At 35.2% G+C, this 19927-nt stretch overlaps 1 protein-coding gene across 2 annotated transcripts in view; it reads left to right on the top strand.

Annotated features, from left to right (window-relative positions):
• Nucleotides 1–5527: 5527 nt before the first annotated feature.
• Nucleotides 5528–19927, top strand: part of LOC149791905 (all trans-polyprenyl-diphosphate synthase PDSS1-like) — a 254393-nt gene continuing 239993 nt past the window's right edge. For both annotated transcript variants that reach the window (XM_089970420.1, XM_089970418.1), the window contains exon 1: nucleotides 5528–5697. In XM_089970420.1, coding sequence (XP_089826546.1) covers nucleotides 5536–5697 — 162 coding nt within the window. In that variant the 5' untranslated portion in view covers nucleotides 5528–5535. The remainder of the gene's footprint in view (nucleotides 5698–19927) is intronic.

Raw genomic sequence — 19927 nt, 5'->3', positions numbered from 1 at the left:
AACGCCGTAAAATGACCACGTCGGAACGACAATACTTTAGCATTTCTTCCTGAAAGTCGAAAGGGTCCAAGGCGTGAGCCTGGTACCAAGCGTAGAAAGCTTCTCGTTGTTCGGTACGCATGTTGTCGGGGTCGTAATAGTGAGCCTCGGGTAAATGGGGTAGAACGGCGTGTTGATTGGCTTCCGTATTGAAAAAGTGTGGAAAGTACCCTTTGGCCATTTCTGTCATTCCAAACGTTTTAGGCATTCGACTCAAAGGCATGGCCAAATAGCTCATCGAATCTTTAAACTGTACTTGTCCCACTTGCATGAAAATGATTTTGGCTCCGTTCAAAGTCACTTTAGGACGCTCGGTGCCATGTTCCGTATAGTATCTGAGAAGAAACTGTCCATCGTATCCGGAAAAATTGTGAGCCATCACTGTGGCATGGCGATGACAATCTCGGTAACGTTCGATGTCCTCTTGGCTCCACGTCTTGTCGATGGGGTCTAAGACCCATCGAGCGAAATCGGCTAACGTGTTCGGTCCCCGAAAGATTTTTTCACGCCCTCCAGGAATCTTGCTGCAGTGAGGGCAATGACTGAAGATAGGTTCTTGAATGCACTTCTGGCACGCTCGATGAGCCACGCTGAAATTAGGGATGTGAATGCCGGTCTCTTGCATGCATTCGAAATCGAAAAAGATGAAATTGCCTTTCTTCTTGTGACCGTCCTCTTTCTCTGGTGGGGGTTGGTATTTTTGCACGTAGCATTGGTGTTCCAAGTCCACGATGTGGTGACAAATGTGACATTTTTTCTTTCCTCGACATACGTGTGCCTTGGCAGTATTGGTACATATGCCTTGTCCACAGGTAGGGCACAATTTCAGGAGTTGACAAGCACATTTCTGCTGTGAACCTTGTGTTTTCAAATGTTGTTGGTAACAGGTAGGGCTGACAAACGTGCGCAGACAAGTTGAACAAGGCACTGGTTCTTCGCTCAGACAGGGTGGAGAGGCCAAACATCCTGAACATTTCATTCCACAATGCTTGTGTTGCTCTCGATTGTTATAACCATAATCACATTTCTCACAATAATAACCGTATCCCAGGAATCCGGTGATGGTGGTAATGGTATCGAAATGGTCATCGTGATAATAAACATGAATGTATTTTCCGTCCTTAAAATCTTGGCCTCGAAACAACAGAGGCCCGCTCATTTCTTGAGGGTGCACTTTCAAGGTGTAGCGTGGAGCTAGGACATCTTGCAATTTTTGCATCTTAGGAATGCCACAGGGTGTGTCTTTGGACAGGCCAGCTTGTTGCAACAGGAGTTCTGCTTCGTTTCGTTGTTTGGCTCGGTTCGATTGTCGAATAGTTTTCCAGGCTCTTTTCCATTCTGTCGTGTCGTTCTTGTTGGCATAGGTTCGTCCCACCACGATGGCACGGGCTAAACACATCTGGTCATGAGGATTGTGAATTTGGACAAGGCTACGCTTAATGCTGCGAAGCTCGTTCACCAATAACATCTTTTTGCGTCCGGTCCCTTGAGGAGGAGAGACGTGGGTAATGTCCAATGTGGCTTTTCCATCGGTGATGTCAAACTGGTCATTAGATTGTTGCACGTGTTGAATTTTGTCCATGACTTTGGAAGCGGTCAATTCTGCAGGGGTGCTAAACTCGATCCAAACAGGGGATTTCAAACCGTCGTGTTGTATGGAAAGTCTCAAGCGATCGTCTTCTTTGGGTTGACATTGTCGCTTGAGTGCAGTGAGCAGAGAATCCCACACCCCAGTGATAAACACTTCTGCTTTCTCTAACGGCACTTCAGCCTTGAAATCTTTAAACTTCACCGTGTATTTGTAAGCCGTGGTTCTAAATTTTCTAGAGGAGCGCTTTTCCGTCTCTCGAATGGAATAGCATTTTTCAGGGTTGACTAAGGGTGGTGAACTTGGTTTAGAGGTTTCAAATTCTGGTTCACTCATGTCCTCTTCAAAATCACTGGCATGAATTTGTGCCAAGATTTCAGCCCTGGTACGAGGCGATAGATCACGTTTCTGCCTCTTACTTTCTTCTTCTTCTTTCTTCTCGAATGAATAGGATCGTTTCATCTTGAGTGCAAAACGTCAAATGACTCAAGTTTAAACACCATAGACTAATTTATAGTCATGACAGACCAGCGTATATAAAAGGGTGTGTGTCTTGTTGTTTCACTATTCATTTCACTCTCAAGCTGAGCACAACGATGGAAGAGACTAACCAAATCGAACGTTTCGTCAGAGCTTTGCGAGGGGTCATTAGAAAATTCTCTTCAGACCAGCCTACGGACTACTCTCCTTCCTTTAGAGATAAAAGTCGAGATACTTGCTATATCTGTCAGAAGAAAGGGCATTGGTCTTCAGAGTGTCCAGCCCGTCAAAAAGAACAAAAACAGGGACTAAAAAAGACAAAAGTCAAGATACCTGTTATTATTGTAAAGAAAAAGGACATTGGTCTCCAGATTGCCCAAAAAAGAAACAAGAGGAATCAGAAGAAAAAAGGAATTCTTCAGAGGAAGAGAGGGATTCTTCGGAAGAAGAGAGGGATTTTTCAGAGGAAGAAAGCAGACAGGTGAAGAAAAAGAAACAGGAGAAGAAAAGAAGAAGGGAAGAAAGTGAGGAGGAAGAAGAGGAAAAGGGTGTGACGGTGAAGAATTTAAAAAACAGAGAGACTAAATAAGGAGAAAGAAGAAGTCAATGAACTTTTAATTAAAGTGTTCTGTTGTGAATTGTGAATTGGATTGTAACAATGGATAAAAGAATAAATTAATGATATAAGGTAAGTGTCTTTGAGTTTTGATTTTAAAATAAGAAGCTACACTCACGCACTCATACAAAGACACGTACTATACGGGGAAAATGGGCTGTTTATTATTTTTTTGAGTGATTGGCAAATTGAAATTGTATTTCTTTTCGAGAAATGTGGGTGGCCCTGAAAAGAGCCTTTTTATTTTGGTGTAGGGGTGAGTTTAAGCAATAAACTTTAACTGCCTTGCCTTTGCCACGGCCAAGGCCTACTTCTGGACTGCGTAATGTTGATGATGATGATGATTGGGTTGAAATCACTAAGGGTGGTACGGTAGGCTTAGTCACAGGGTTAATGTGTTTAGCTCGGGAAGGTCGTATTCTCTTCGGTCGTAATAAAGAAGTCTGATACATTTGTTTCAGACTTCTTAACTCAGCTAAAATGTCCAACAGTACCGTGACCGTTTGATTTTCACCCTCTTGTTTCTTTGCTGCTACTTCTTCTTGCTGTTGTTGCTGTTGTTTTTTTCTTACCTCTTCTTCTTGCTGCTGCTGTAGGAGAAAAGCTTGTTCCGCTTCCTTTTGTCGTTGTATAAATTTCTCCAATTCTTCTTTCTGTCTCTGTCTAAAATTCTCCACTTGCGGTAATGAAGAAGGTAACGAAGGTTCCGGAACAAATTCTTGCGAGGAGAGAAAATCCACAAAATCCCAATTCACCTCTTCTGAAAGTAAGTCCGGGTTCCCTTGGGCGGTCTCCCCTGCTGGTGCACCCCAATGGATCGTTTTCTGAGTTTCCGTCATGTTGAATCACTGTCGCATAGATTGACTGTACACAAGCGCTAGCGAATCTATATAGACCACGTGACGTCACAGACTACTCTCTTCGGATTGGATGCGGGCTGACTGAATTTTGTAACGCGTGTTCGGATTGGTGAATGAACTCAATCCGTTTCAATCCTTCCTCTACCTATAAATAAGCGCAGTTCACTGCATTGATTCACCTGTTCTCGTCGCTTTATGATGTTGACCGATGTGCAATCTTCTACGCTGGTGTCTTCCATGATGTTTAGGACGGACATGCTCATGTATGTCCGATCCAAGTGGACCGTTGTCCACAGGACAAACACCAGTCTGTGGATACGTAGGATCTACGTAGAAAGACAAGGATGCCTCAAAAGAGTGCTGATTTACGGGCCAACAGTAAGACGCAGCCTAAGGACAAGAAGAAGACCAATGCGGTGCCCTTTATGTTAATGGATACATTAACATAAACCCAAAGGCCCTTCTCAGGGCCAGCCATATTTCTCGAAAAGAGAATGACTTTTCAATTGCCTACCACATTTTTTTAAAAAAATTTAAAAAAAAAAAAATCCCATATTCAATTCCCCTTGTCCCTAAACAAGCCCAAACTCTATTCCCCATGTTAAATTCCCCTTGTACGTATATTGACCCACGATTTATTCCCATGTTAAATTCCCCTTGTACGTATATTGACCCACGATTTTTCGCCATGTTAAATTTCCATTGTACGTATATTGACCCAGGGGGGTCTGTAATGCTAATTTCCATTGTACGTATAGTATCCCTATTCACTACTTATACCGCTCCGGTGTCCAAGTGGTTAGAGCGTCCGCCTCGTATGCGGGAGGTCGTGAGTTCGATCCTCGGCCTTGTCATACCAAATACTTATAAAAATGGTACTAACAGCTGCCTCGCTTGGCGCTCAGAATTAAGAGGTTAGTGTTAGGACTTGTTGGCCTGATAACAGGATAATGTGACTGGGTGGTACATCATGCAACATGTCTGTGGCATGTTACCCCATTGCCAGACATCACTATAAACCGTCACAGTGCAGACATAGTAGCAAAATGACTGAAAAATTGTTAAAGCTACGTGAAAATCCAAATCACACACACACACACACACACCTTGAATAAGAACACTTAAATTAGGATTCGGATAAGATTTTTCAGAAAATGGCAAAGTAACGATAATAAAAGATAGATGCACAGCCGTAAATTGATTAATATACTTATATACTTGCAAAGAATTTCGGCTTGGATGCGCAGAGCCTCGTGGGGAGAAAAAAATAACATAACCCCTTGACTGGAATTTTCTTGTCTGGGGGCAAAATCCATCATAGATTCAATTATTATCTTCTAAGTAGCAAGACAGTTTTAATCCGCAATAGTTAGAACAATAGATAAAACAAATCATTTGTTGGATAATGGGATCGTGCGTTACTCACTGTGTTACAAAGTTAAAGTTACAATGCCTTCGCCCATATTGTAGTTTGATATCTACGGTAATCATAATTGCCTCGGCCAAGCATGATATCCATTATATCTTTTGAAGCTTAGTTTTTAGAAACTTTTGTGTGTGGTCATGTAATTGTATTAATGGAAAAATATATATAACTTATGTTAACACAAATAAATTAAGAGAGTTAATTAAGTTTGTAATAACCTACTTTTCTTGCTAAAGTGGTTTAATGATTATGTACGATATACAGGCGAAACAGGCAACATTAGCATACTTTCTTGTTGGTTCATTCTTTGCACAGAGCTTCAAAGTTGTATCTAATTATAAAGCGTAAAACAAGAGAAAAGTGTTTCACTGGATTTGAATTGTGCCTTTCTTGTTTGTAATAACACAGTGAAACAAGCTACATACAAGTTACCTAATGAGCATTTAAGCCAATATATTTGTACGAAACTTAAGCCTAGAGATTTCTGACCTTATATGTCCTTGACAGCTTTACTTCAACACCGGCTATGGCGGCCGTTGGGCGAATTAAAAGCAGACTACATACAAAACTGTTACAAATTTACAAAACTAGTGAGGGTCTCCAGTTAAACGTGGCCTTGAAAGCAAGATTACACAATGAGAGAAAAATTCTGGTGCGACTTTGTGGCTTCTTGAAGTATAATGACCAGGTAAATAAAAAGCGTCTAGATTAAGCCACTAAGCCGCGTGATTACGTCATGTTTTGGTATATGCTTTTTCATTATGACTGATAAAAACTATCAGTTAATGTGAATCTTAGTCTTAAACACTCTGAAGGCTTAAACAACACGCATCGTTTGTGTCGCCAGAATATATTTAAAATTAAAATTTAGGGCTTTTGAAAATGAACATTGCAGTACAGGTGGGTGGGGGATTGTACTCATTGTGAAGCAGCGGTGAGTATAAAGTGCGAGAAGGACTTACCGTCAGCGAAATAGACCGAGCATGATTTGACTAACAGTTTCAATCAATATTTCTATTTAAAAAATGAAATTATTTTATTTAGTAACCCATTTCACATAGCATTGACTATATATTTTTTAAGTGTATTAAAAATAGGTTCTTTTCGCGAAAAGGACTTCCCGTTTGTGAAAAGCACTAAGTACATTTTTACTAACACTTTCAGTAAATATTTCTATTTCATGAAATTAATCTGTATATTAACTCATTTTACACAGCATTTAATATTTCTTCTTGGCTTGAATTTGGTTATGATATGATCAGTTTAGGTAAATTAAATCTTTAAAATTGCATGACTGGGGGTAAGATGGAAAGACATTTCCAAGTATTCCAATTTTCAGGCTTATAAAATAACTGAAAAATAGTGTTTATCAATAAATTTAGTTAAGTGAAGGCAAGCCTTTTACACGTACAAGAAATTAAGACCAACAAGTAGGTCTCCACTTTTTAAAAAATATATTTCTGACATTACTGTTAGCAGAGACCAGTACTGTTGGGCCATATTCCATACTGCATTAAATCATTCAGAGCACTTTTCTAGTACTAATCCCTTTTAGAACAGAACACCTAAGTATATATCTATTAATGACCTTTTTTTAAATTGCTGATCCCACACTGCAACCTAAATGTCCAAATATGATTTTACAGAAAATTCAGTCCTTGTTTATACAACAGTATATAATTTTGAAGGTCTTTTGTCAAAGTTTAAAGCAACCCTTTTGAACATGCTTTTTAAATGATGGATTTTTAACCAGATCATCTTATGGAGATTAGGCTCTTTTAAAAATCTTGTTTGGGATTTTATTGGCACAGATAAATTCAGGGTTAACTTTTTTCGTTACATGACAAAATTCTAATTATTTGCTTTTATTTTTTTATATATATGCTGTAATAGGAAATGCTGCTTTCTATAAGATGCATATAAAATTGCTATAGAATTCTTTAGAATTAAAGGTTTGAAATGAAACAATACATAATTTATGTTCATTATGATGTTGTTCCCACTTAGCAGCATGATGTTTATGGAGTGTCGTGAAAGAAAAATGTCTTTAAATATAGAAAATGCATGTTTTATAATCTAAAATGTTCTTTAATTCCATTCAGTAATGGTAATGTTCGAACCTTGAAAAATGTAATTTCATCCTGGAAAAATCCTGGAAATTTATCTTTAGAAAAGTGTGGGATGATGATGATAATAATAACAAAAGATAAATAATACTAATGTACTATTGTTATTAATAGCAATATTTTCAGTGATAATTAATAATATCTGCTATGGTATTATTGAATGAAAAACATACTTACATGCATATGTTCATACATGCATAATTAATATATACATATTAATACTTCTATCTAGATCATTTTTAGTCTGAACATTATCAAATAACTGCTTACAAAGGTATGCTTCAGTGCAGGAGAATATTCTGGTGCAGTTCCATGCAGGCACATACATACCTATGCCTATTAGTACATCACATCATACATTGACATGAATTTGCTTTAATTATCTTCCTTTCATCAAATCCTTTGGATAATTTATTTTTTTGTGGGATATGTAAATGTCATATTCCTTATGATAGCTTCTGCGCTGAACTGCTGAAATCAGTGTGGTACTTCCATGGGATTTCTCTTAAGAGCTCATCATCCTTCAATAATCTGAGAAATGTTTCAACATTTCTTTTCCTTGAAAATGTTGATTTTCTTGCCTGGAAAAGTTTTGAATTCAGTCACGATCTTAATATTTTTGTCCAACGATGATCACTAAAGAGAAATGCTAGGAGATACCATTGGGTTTTTCAGCATTTCAGAGCAGAGCATGTCTTAAGAAAGACTTTTACATATCCCAGATAAGAAATAATTATTCCCAAAATTTGACGAAAGGAAGAAAATTATCGTAAATTTGTATGTGAGTTTATGATGTGATGTACTTACTAGATGCATATGTATGTACTACTAATAATAATCTTTATGGGTATGGTGATGAAGAGAATGCCATTTGTACTGTATGTAGGGATGTTACTTTTTACAATCTCACTAACAAAATAATCAATAACCAGTTTAAAGTTTTATTAGAAATATGCACAGAATGTACTGAAACTAAGTGTAAGTACACAACACCAATTCACTATTTTAATTGTTAAAATTCACACTCTAAAGTAAACATAGAGTGTAGCAATACAGGTACTTAGTTTGTTGCACAAATATCCATCTGTGCATATGCTGATGACACACTATCTGATTTGTGTACAAAGCACAACTTTTGAAGATGTAAACAACTGTGATACTGTTAAAGTTACTTCTTCCTGTGAGGCTCCTCAGGTGTTTGATATGTCAGTGTATTCTTGTACATGTGTAAATCAGTCTCATATTTAGCAGTTTGATGTATCCAGCTGCAGTTAGGTCCAACTGTCATGGCAGAATTTTGACAGAGAGATAGAGATATCATGGAGGAAATTCAAGATAGAATGATAAATAAATGTATAAAAAAAGATATAGTGTAATGATGGAACAAATTATGCTAAATAATGATAATAATAAATAATCCTAATACTATTTATATTTTCAGTGATATTTAATAATATCTACAATGGTATTATTGAATATCAGACATACATACATACATGCATACTTAATACATGTTAGTACTTAACACAACTTCTTACTAGATCATTTTTGGTCTGAACATTATCAAATATTGTTTACAAATGTATGCATCAATACAATGAATACAGACACACAAACATAAATATCTCAGTTATCATAGTTGATACATACAGACATAAATACATGCATGTGTGTGTGATTTGGATTTTTATGTAGCTTTAGCAGTTTTTCAGCCATTTTTGCTACAGTGTCTGCAGTGTGGCAGTTTATAGTGATGCACTGGGGCATCATGCTGCAGACATGCAGCATCATGTTCCACTGTGTCACATTATCCTGACACCAGGCTGACCAATCCTAACACTAGCCTCTTAAAGCTGAGCACCCAGCAAGGCAGCTGCTAGTTTTTTTTTAATTAGTTCTTTAAAGTCTTTGGTATTACTTGGCTGGGGTTTGAACCTGTCACTTTCCACATCTGAGGCAGATGCTCTAACCAATTAGGCCAACTGAGTGGTCCATTAATGCATGCAGGCACATACATAAATACATGCATGGACACATACATACATACATACATACATACATACATACATACATACATACATTATTTACAGAGGGTGATTTGTTTAATCAGGGACTAATCTCCACTGAGACCATCTTTAGAAAGAAGAGTATAATAATGTGCATTATATAACAGTTAACAGAAATTACTTTTCATTTTATTGTGTTCAGTTTTAATATACGAAATTGCATTATCTATTTGAATCATGTACATACTCATGCTATCTCTTCTTAAATATTGTAATAGTTTCAGCAGATTTAACATATAGTGCCAGAGTATTTGAATCTTTTTTTAAATTGCACTCTTCTTAGTTTTGGTGCATGAACTGATAATGTGATGAAAAAGGCATGAATGAATCCTGAAGATAATCTGGTGCAGTTCCATGTAGACATTTATATACAAGAACTCCCTGTGAAAATCTATCCTTTCATATATTGTGAACTATTGTAGTTCTGTAAAACAATGTTTTGATGGATGATCAATAGCTATCTAAAATACGGTGTGCTGCCCGTTTGTGAAGCTTATAAATCCTGTCAAGGTGATCTTGGCACAGTTTCCACATGCATTTGAACAGTAATCCATTGTTGGAAGAATATATGAATTGTATTGTAGATCACAAGTTTCTATAGGTAAATATTTCTTGATTCTGCTGAGATGGGCAATTTTAGATGAGTGTTTTACAAAGTTTATCAATATGGTCATGCCATTGTAAGTTATCTACAGACACACCTAAAAACATTTGATGTTTGACATTTTCTAACTGATGATTATTTATTGTAAGAGATAGTTCAGGGTTCCCTAACTTTGTAGCTTTTTTGATGTATCTAACATGACACATTTTGTCTTACCCTAATTAATTAACATCCTTTTTTGAACTCATAAGGTCTGATTCAAAACTATTCTGATAACTTTAATATCAGAACAAGATGTATACAAGGCTGCATCTTCTGCAAATAAATCTGTATTTGTCGATTCTTTTTTTAAAAATAGATTATGTACTTAGATAAAGAAAAAAGAAAGGACCTAAAACAGTGCCTTTAGGGACCCATCAATGAATAGAGCAAGTTTGTGAGCTAATATCACCAATGCTTTCTTGTTGAGACCATTGGTTTAGGTATGACCTAAACCAGTTTAAAGAAGCATTGTCAAACCTGTATCAGTTTAGCGTTTGTATCAGAATTTCACGATCAACATGATCAAAGGATTTCTTGAAGTCTAGGAAAACAATCCCAGTCATAGAAGTTAGAACCTTTATCCTTTTCTTGAAGTCAAAGATCTGTTAATTTCATAAGTTCTGTTTGGCATGAGTGGTGCTTTCTAAATCCTGATTGTGCTTTATGAGATAGAGAGTAAGTTTAAAAAATTCATTGACCTGCATAGTATTTGCTTTTCAGATAATATAAGTAGAATGGATATTGGTCTTTAATTCACAGGATTCTCCTTTCTTAAAGATACCTTTGCTCATTTCAATGGGTCTGCAAGATTGCCACTCATTATACTTAAATTTATGATATGCGTTCATGACTGTTATTACCGATGAAGCAGTTTTAAGAATTCATAGACCAGTACCATTCAAACCAGAGGATTTAATAATACTCATAAAGTTTCACATAGAGCCAGAATATTGACTAATCTAGTTTGCTGTAACATTAATCTAATCTCATTCAGTTTAGAGATGTGGTTGATATTTATGTTGACTACTGCAGACCCTTTTTGAGGAGGCCAAGCATGGGGCAGTTTAATCCAAGGACTAATTTTCAGATATGGAACTAAGCAATGTATTGTTTGAACTTTGACTTGACATAATTCTTGTCATCACCTTGATTATTTACATAAACACATGAAAAACACAACATACAAGATTCATCTGTTGTACCACGACCACATGTAGTAGAGTTGGATACATCAGATGAGATTGCATTACATATCTACAAGAAGACATTGACATATTAGACACTTGAGGAGACTCAGAGAGAAGTAACTAACAGTATCGCATAGTTGTCTACATGTTAATGAGTTATGCTTTTTACAAAAATCAGATGTGTTTCTCAGAATATGCACAGTTGGATATTTGTGCAACAAAACTTAAAACCTGTATTGTTACACTTTTGTGTTTACTTTAGAGTGTGAATTTTGACATTTAAAATAGTGGATTGGTGTTGTGCATTTACACTTAATTTCATTGCATTCTCTGCATATTTCTAATAAAGCATTAAACTTGTTATTGATTATTTTGTTAGTGAGATTGTAAAAAGTAACATCCCAACATATAATACAGTTGGTATTCTCTTCATCACCATATCCCTAATGATTATTATTAATGCATACATACATTCATACATACATATCTAAGTACGTCATCATAACTTGAAATATGAATTTGCCATAATTTTCTTCCTTTTATCAAATTTTTTGGATAATTTTGTATGTGGGATGTGTAATTGTATGTGTTCCTTATGATAGTCTCTGCTCTGAAATGCTGAAAAACCCAATGGTATCTTCCTGGAATTTCTTTTATGAGATCATTGTCCTTCAGTAATCTGAGAAAGGTTTTAATTCTCTTTTCCTTGAAAATTTTGATTTTCCTGTCTGGTAAGTTTTTATTCAGTCAGTCTTATAGTATATTTTGTCAAAAGTGGTGACACTCAGCTGATGATCTGCTGATGATAAGCTTTCTATAAAGATAATAACTAGGTTGTAAAAATGTTATATTTACAGTTGAAGTAATACACTCCAACATAAACATTCTTTGGTTGTGCTTGAATTAGTTACTGCATGCTGTATTTGTTGCCTGAAACATCTTCAAGTTTTATTAATTTAAAATGATTCATATGCTGTGGAACAGAACAGTAAATCTTTGGGGAGGTGCTGGAAATAATGATGACCTGGTCAGTGAATTAATGAATTCATAGATATGAATTATTATGGTGAGAAAGATTCTTATTAATTCTCAAATTAATTGTTTTAAATTGGAATAATTGTGTTTCATAATTATATAAAGACTTAGTATCAGCAGCAAACTAATTCTTGAATATAAAACTTGAAGATGTTTCTGGTGACTAATATATTACGTAGTCACTAATTTTAAAGCAACCAAAGAATATTTCTATAGGAGGATGTATATATGTGTATGTTAGTGAGTACTATTTTTATGTTTTTTGCTTCAACCATATTTATAACAATATTATAGGACACACGGTACTAATTATACGGAAGAACTGTGAACCAGTCTAGAAATGGGTGAAGAAATAATAGAGTATTTACAGGTTTGGTGGTCCATAATTGGTTAATAATGAAAATTAAAATTTTAGGAAAAATATCTTTTGAGAGCTTATCCTATATGTAATGTAAAAAAAATATTGACAAATTTCTACTGATGCAATTTTAGCATTTTTACAGGCTTGACTCAGGAGTACTCAATACTGAAAGTAGCACCTGATTCATTTGGTGCAGAATCAATAACACGTGTTTCATGCACATGTATGTAAACAAATTGCCGCGGGTCATATGGTGTTCTCCACACATAAGCTTGCACCACGGTTAGATGTGCACGAAAAATTATAGGTGTCATTATCAGCACCCATAAATTTTAAGTTATTGAATTTTGAATATGATAGTGTTTCCATATGTTTACCATTGGAGTGGAATTAGTACCGTGAGTCCTATATGCGACCTATACCATAATAGGAGTTTGTTGTTTCCATGGTTACCACGTGCATACAGGGTATCAATTTGGTGGTTTTTACATATGACAATCATAATGGAGTCTTTTTATCATGGTTTGAATGTGATTTTGGAGAAAAATTCTATACAAAAGACAGATGGGGATGGTTTTATACACTGGAGAGTGGAAGTAGATAGCTCAGGCCATAGGGAAAAGAGTATAGTATGGCCTGATGGCAGAATTTCATACGATGGTAGCCATAGATTGGCCTAGATGGTTAAATACCATTTAACACATGCAACAATTCCCCAAAAGGGGGTGGGGGTGGGGGAGATTTTATATGTAAGCCACTTATGTCACAATCACTTATGTATCAGTACTGATCATTTAACTTTAGAGACACACTCAGCAGATCAAAGCAGAGAACATTGTAAAAATAAGGACTGTGCACAAAACTGCACGTGCTGCATTGCCTCAACCTGTAAATTGAATTATTATATGTCGAGTCACATTGAATATCAATTATACCGGTCTTATTTCTTACCTAGAATTAGAACTCCTTGACACCTATTCTATGTTCAGCATGTTTCTCATATTGGTACATTACATTTTTGAGCAAACAGTATTGGAACTTTTCTGCATTCCTTTTGTTGAGGGAGCAGGGAGGGATATTTTCACTTAAAATAATAGGTTTCAACCCTTCATTCCCAATATAACTCTGCAAAAGTCCTATCTGTATTGCATTCTTTACACAGGCAGTTTTTCTTCCCCAACCTCTCTTCATACATTTGAAACATTCTTGATGTATAACTGCATGGTGAACATACTGCTCTCTCCCACCAAACCAGATCTCTTTTTTCTTCATGTACCAAGTCCCATGATAGAAAACCTTCATACTCAGGGTGTTGCAACTTGTGGTCTCAGAACACATTATTCCAAATCTCAGCATTTGATTACTGCGTGCACTAAGCGATATGTGTTTTGTTCACCATATATGTTGTTGTGAATAAATGAAAACAAGCTTCATGTCAGAAATATGGTTTCATATTTGAAACAAAAACTATTTATAAAACCTACATTGCTCTGTTCTTACCATCAAGTAATAGTAAGGAATCATTTAGCTGTAAATTAGAGCTTGCTATTTGGTTTGCCAAATCAAGGTGTATTACCTCCCCTTTGACTGTAATTGAGTGATTGCAATGTTTGCTTTGTTTCTCTTTTGTTCAATAATGTATGCATTTTTTCAGCTTTATATTAAAAAGTAAGTAATTTAGCACTGCTTATAGTGGAAAGCAGCCACAGTAATGATTTTTAGACTTTTTCTTAACTTTTTATGAGCTTTGGGTAAATGTAGGTATATGTTTATGTATTAGACAACTTCAATATGCAATTCAATTCTATTACTTAAATTTAACAAGTAGTGTATTCAGTGACAATTTTTATCCGTGTCTGCATATTGCATAGAGACATGAACTTGTCTTGGCATAGCAAAGTTTTTCACACATTTCTCCACCTCCAGCATACTTAATAGCTTGAGTCATAACAGTTTGTGCATACACTTTCTGTCTCCAACATCAGTGTCAGCATTATAGGAACTTTGGATAGCTTTTTCAAATTTGTCTCTTGATGTCCTTATGTAACATACCTCATGTTGATGTGTTATTTGGGTTGATACACATTCCCCCCCGCCCCCTTTGTTGTGGGGAACATTACCAGGCTTGAAGAAATTACTCTGTCTATTCTTTGCTTATTCACCCTTCCCCATAGTTTTATACTAAAAAGTAGCACTATGTTATTTAATTATTCAGTATAATACAGCTTATGGAACTCTTCCTTGGCTTTTATACCTTTTTATTAACATTTGGGGGTCATGAATCACATGTGATGATAGTTTAAATAAGTTTGGAATATCAGCATCTCTTGATGCTTCATGGGTGTGTGTATTTGTTTTAGTCACAAAAGGGCAATGGCCTCTTATCATTTTGACCTGTCATGTGGCACACTTATTTGTTTTGTTTGATTGATGTGAATAGGGATGCACTGTATGTTATTTCTGTGAGAGACAGCAAGAAAAGAAATGCAATTTTGAAATTTAAAACATTTAAAACTTGTCTTATAGCCAGTGAGAGATGAAAATACAATGCGTCATGTAATTTGATACCCTGTGATGTCATACTTGCTGATGTCAGCATGCTTGTGTTTCTTTTGTGTAGCATGCATGCCATAGAAAGATAACATGAAGATACAAAGGCAGAAAACAATTATTTTAATAACAAGAATAAGAAATTAATAAGTACAATACAACTCAGAAACATGTGATGTGGATGCAATTTAACTATAGATATTGGTATCACATAAAATGCTATTGCACTATTATCCATGCACAAGCATGGCCAATTCTTTCTTATAATTATGCTCTAATATCAAGGAGTAAATACAACTTTTTCCCAAAAAATTAAATCTGGTTATAGGACACACGGTACTAATTATACGGAAGAACTGTGAACCAGTCTAGAAATGGGTGAAGAAATAATAGAGTATTTACAGGTTTGGTGGTCCATAATTGGTTAATAATGAAAATTAAAATTTTAGGAAAAATATCTTTTGAGAGCTTATCCTATATGTAATGTAAAAAAAATATTGACAAATTTCTACTGATGCAATTTTAGCATTTTTACAGGCTTGACTCAGGAATACTCAATACTGAAAGTAGCACCTGATTCATTTGGTGCAGAATCAATAACACGTGTTTCATGCACATGTATGTAAACAAATTGCCGCGGGTCATATGGTGTTCTCCACACATAAGCTTGCACCACGGTTAGATGTGCACGAAAAATTATAGGTGTCATTATCAGCACCCATAAATTTTAAGTTATTGAATTTTGAATATGATAGTGTTTCCATATGTTTACCATTGGAGTGGAATTAGTACCGTGAGTCCTATAGATTAGTTCATGTTGACTTGTCATTATTGTTATAGAAAGCTTATCATCAGCAGTTCATCAGTCAGGTGACTCTATTTTGGATTGGAAAAGCAAATTGGCTGGTGGAGTAGGCCATGTTTTCGACCAAATATATATTAACTGAATTCAAAACTTTCCAGGCAGGAAAATCAAAATTTTCATGGATGCTGATCCAAATTGTTAGTAAATATGTATTGTGTCCATTTTGCAGACTAAGTCCTTATATTGTAAAGAACCCGTTAAATGAGAAGGGTTCATTTTTAAAAATTTATATTAAGAAAGATATATTAAATGCAATATAAAATGTGTTACTATACAAAATAAATTCGTTTGTGAAATAGAAATATTGAATGATAATGTTAGTAAAAATGTACTGCATTCTTTTCACAGATGATATGTCCTTTTTGCGAAAAGTACCAATTTAGTGAAATGGTCCATTTTTATCACTTTACATTTAAAAAAAATAAAAAATATTAATTGAAACCTTTCACACCCACCCATGAAGAAGTGGATGATAATTATATTATCAGTGATGTCACATTTCTTTCAATTTAGTATACTGCAAGATTTAGGAGTGAGTCTAATTAAAAAGTCCATACCTTGCTGTCCTCATACTGATGCAGTGTAGAGAGATATCACACATGCCAACCATTATGCTATGGTGTCTTCATTACTTTTTCTTCTCACCATATTACATTTTCTGCAAGACTTCATATGGATTAGCTTTTTTCCTACTTTAAAAAGTGAAATAAAAATAAAGCAATAAAAATTGTTTTTTCATTTTTTTATCTTCTTTTTAATTCCAATCATATAAATTCAAGAATATTCTTTAAAAAAGTGACCGCCGTGTAAGAATAGCAGATGCAATTTTTCTTTATTTGCAATTTAAAACAACTGTATATGTCTGTAAGGATGCAAATTTCTGTTGATCTATGAAGAGCACAATTACTTGGGCGGTGGCAGAGAACAATTAATTAGATTTATGGGGACAGGTGCTTGTTAAATCGCTGTACTGCGATGATTTGTAATATCTGTTGGGAGAGGAAGTGATTCTTAATTAAGCCTTCATTTATTTAACCGTCAGACAGACTAGAAAAGGGAAGGTTAACTTCAATTTTATATCAGAACTGCCAGAGGTGAGTTTTTACAGAATCAGGTTTGGAAATCCAGAAGTCAGGTGGACCACAATTTTGGTGCCTAGTTATAAAAGGCGCTAGATATATCTCTCGTAAAACATTTGTCAAAGGGACCGGATGTCTGAAAAGTCGAAGGACACAGTTCTGGCAGTAGAAACAAACGAAGTTTGAAAGCACAAGGTATTTGCGTCAATCTCATGTAGTTCATTGATACCAGTGTAATATTTGCTTGAATTTATTTGCTTATATTTTCATGAATTTATTTGTTTAAATCCATAGATCAATTTTCTTGATATGAGTAAAACTGTGTTGAGTTCATCTCTCTGAGTTCGTACAATGATCTTTATATAAATTGTTTGAATTTGTCGTCTTGATGGGAATCTAAGAATTTCATGCATATGAGAATCTGTGTGAATTTACCGATCTTAGATGAGTTCATGTAAGATATAGACTTGAATGTGTGTATTTGCTGAAAATAACATAATTAAGCCATGTAATGAATTTCATTCCTTCATTTGTGTAATTGAGACGAGAACAGGACTCTTATGTCTCGTGTGATGTTAATGTGAGTCAGTGATTAAATAGTGGGTATGAAGTACATTAATATTAGGAAACTATGTTTGTTTATGGACTGCCATGTTTAGCTTGACCAGATCGCCTTTGGTATCTGTTTGAATTCTGATAGAACGATATCTGACACAATGAGAGGAGAGTTACGATCTGTTCCCAGTTGGGTATCTGACAGAAGATTTAGGTTGCTTCTCTGTTTATTTTGAATGGGGAAATAGCTCCACTGACGTATCCACATACCTACTTATCCAAGTATCTATGTGCTTAGGTATCCACCTACCCACACCAAGTTTGATGGATGCAAAAGAGGCGAGACAGTAGGGAGGTTGGAGAAGGAATAAAGCAAAAGGATAGAGAAGAACAGCCACAGTGAAGTTGGAGTGAACCGGAAATAAGCAGGCTATGAAGTTCTACAAGGCAATGACTAAGATTGTTCACTCGATTCTATGATGAGCCAATCCTATCATTTAAAACAGATAGACTTTTTATATAAATATATTTGTGTCTGAAATTCGGTGAATGTATCTTCCTAATTTAATGTATTATCGCAGTTGTTTATGTAATTGATTAAATTGTTTGGTTTTTCATGTATATGGCTCGTGTCATTCTGTTCTATATATCTGCTCAGATCTCTGTATATACCATCTATAAGTTTCACACTTTATTTTAATATTTACACGATCTGGGCAATAATACCAAGGGCGATCAAATTCTAGATAACGATAGCCAAATAAAGTGGACACCTTGTAAGAAGGTACTGCCTCACAACACCACCACCCAGCAACACCGCTACAGTGTCCAATTTCAAGGAAAACAGACTGGTTTCTTCAAAAGTTATCTTTGCCTAACAGATTCATTTTATTGATAAGTTGTTAGTTAGTGAACCATTCTGTCTTTTAAAGAAAATTGCACCAGATGTTAAGTGAAATGCTTTATGGTGTGAGATGTTAATGTTAGATGACGGAAATGTTAGAACAGATGGATTTTCAAACTTCAAAATATGTCAGGTCAGAAAAAGCGACAAATCAACACCATTTTACAAACTTTAAAAGAAGAATATGAAAATAATTTAATACATCACTCTGAGCACCTGATCATGAACATTGCAGAATTCCAGGTCATGATCATTCTGTGATAGTTACACATGTAGACTAGTTGAAGTGAGTGCTGAATATAAATAATTGTTCAGTATATTTTGTGTTTTTATTCTGGTTCTAATCCACATGGACTTTGCCCATTGTGACTAGAATTTTAACCAGCTGCAGAACAGGTTAGTCATAAAATTGTCTTTTTCATACATGCTATAATTCTGGCATGTAATATTTAGATTACACGTTTTATGCATTCTTGCGACTATTTCATTGATTACATAAATGTATACATGCTCTTGATGGTCTGAAGTGTTGATATTTTAAGATCTATTTATGGAGATGGTGAGAGATAGAGGAAGGGTGGGAGAGAGAAGATAAGAAGAAAAATAAAATAGGTTTAAATATGGAAATACTGTTATAAAGAACCTGCATAAGGGCAGATATACTTCCAAAATGGAAAAGAAAGTTCCGAAAGTTATATCGCCAATGTCATGATATCATTTTTTTCTTACTGGCACATTTCATATCTCATTATGAAATATATAATAAAGTTTTCTATACTCTGTTAATTAATGAGTTTTGAGTTTAAATTGCTTTTCATTTTTGTTGTATCCCTATAATAGGTTAATGACAAAATGTACAATATGTAATTCTTTGAAATAGTTCTCCATTATTTAGACCACCAGCAACATTAAGACCCATCCTTGTATTCTGCTTTCCAAAGCACCCCATGTCTTTGCAGATGATTACACTGTAAACTTATAAACTACCATGATTATTTGTTTTATTGTTATTATTTTGCATGTGTATATATTCCGATTTTTCCAACTTGAAATAAAATAAAAGTAATTAAAGAATTCGCGGGGCACTTAGAGTTTAATGGGCGACTGGTCTGTATATAGTGCACAGAACAGTACTTACACAGTGCAGATTGTATATCCTTGTTTTATTCCCAATAGTACTAGATGCAGATTTTGCTTTATTCATCAATTTTGCCCAATCTCATTATTCCAGGTCACTTTTAAAAAGACTGCAGTTGGTATATATTTTGACCTACACGCTCAAGAGTTACAGTTTGCCAGCGATATAAACAACCCAACAAAGTGATGTAAATCATATGAAATGACACACATCTTTATATAATACAAGTCACATAACCAGCATTTGGTATACAGTAGTCCCCCTCTTATAAGACCACCACTATTGCAGCAGGGAAGTGGCATTATAATGACGGTAGCCTTTTGTTCCAATCTTCGACAACTTCATTATTAACATCAGCTGATTCTCCACTAAGGATAGAACACTTAATATTGTGGTGCACTTGAAA

Source organism: Sinohyriopsis cumingii, chromosome 9, assembly GCF_028554795.1.
Source record: "Sinohyriopsis cumingii isolate HCF-2022 chromosome 9, ASM2855479v2, whole genome shotgun sequence".
NCBI classification, from domain to species: Eukaryota; Metazoa; Mollusca; class Bivalvia; order Unionida; family Unionidae; genus Sinohyriopsis; species Sinohyriopsis cumingii.
This window is presented reverse-complemented; position numbering and strand designations above follow the sequence as displayed.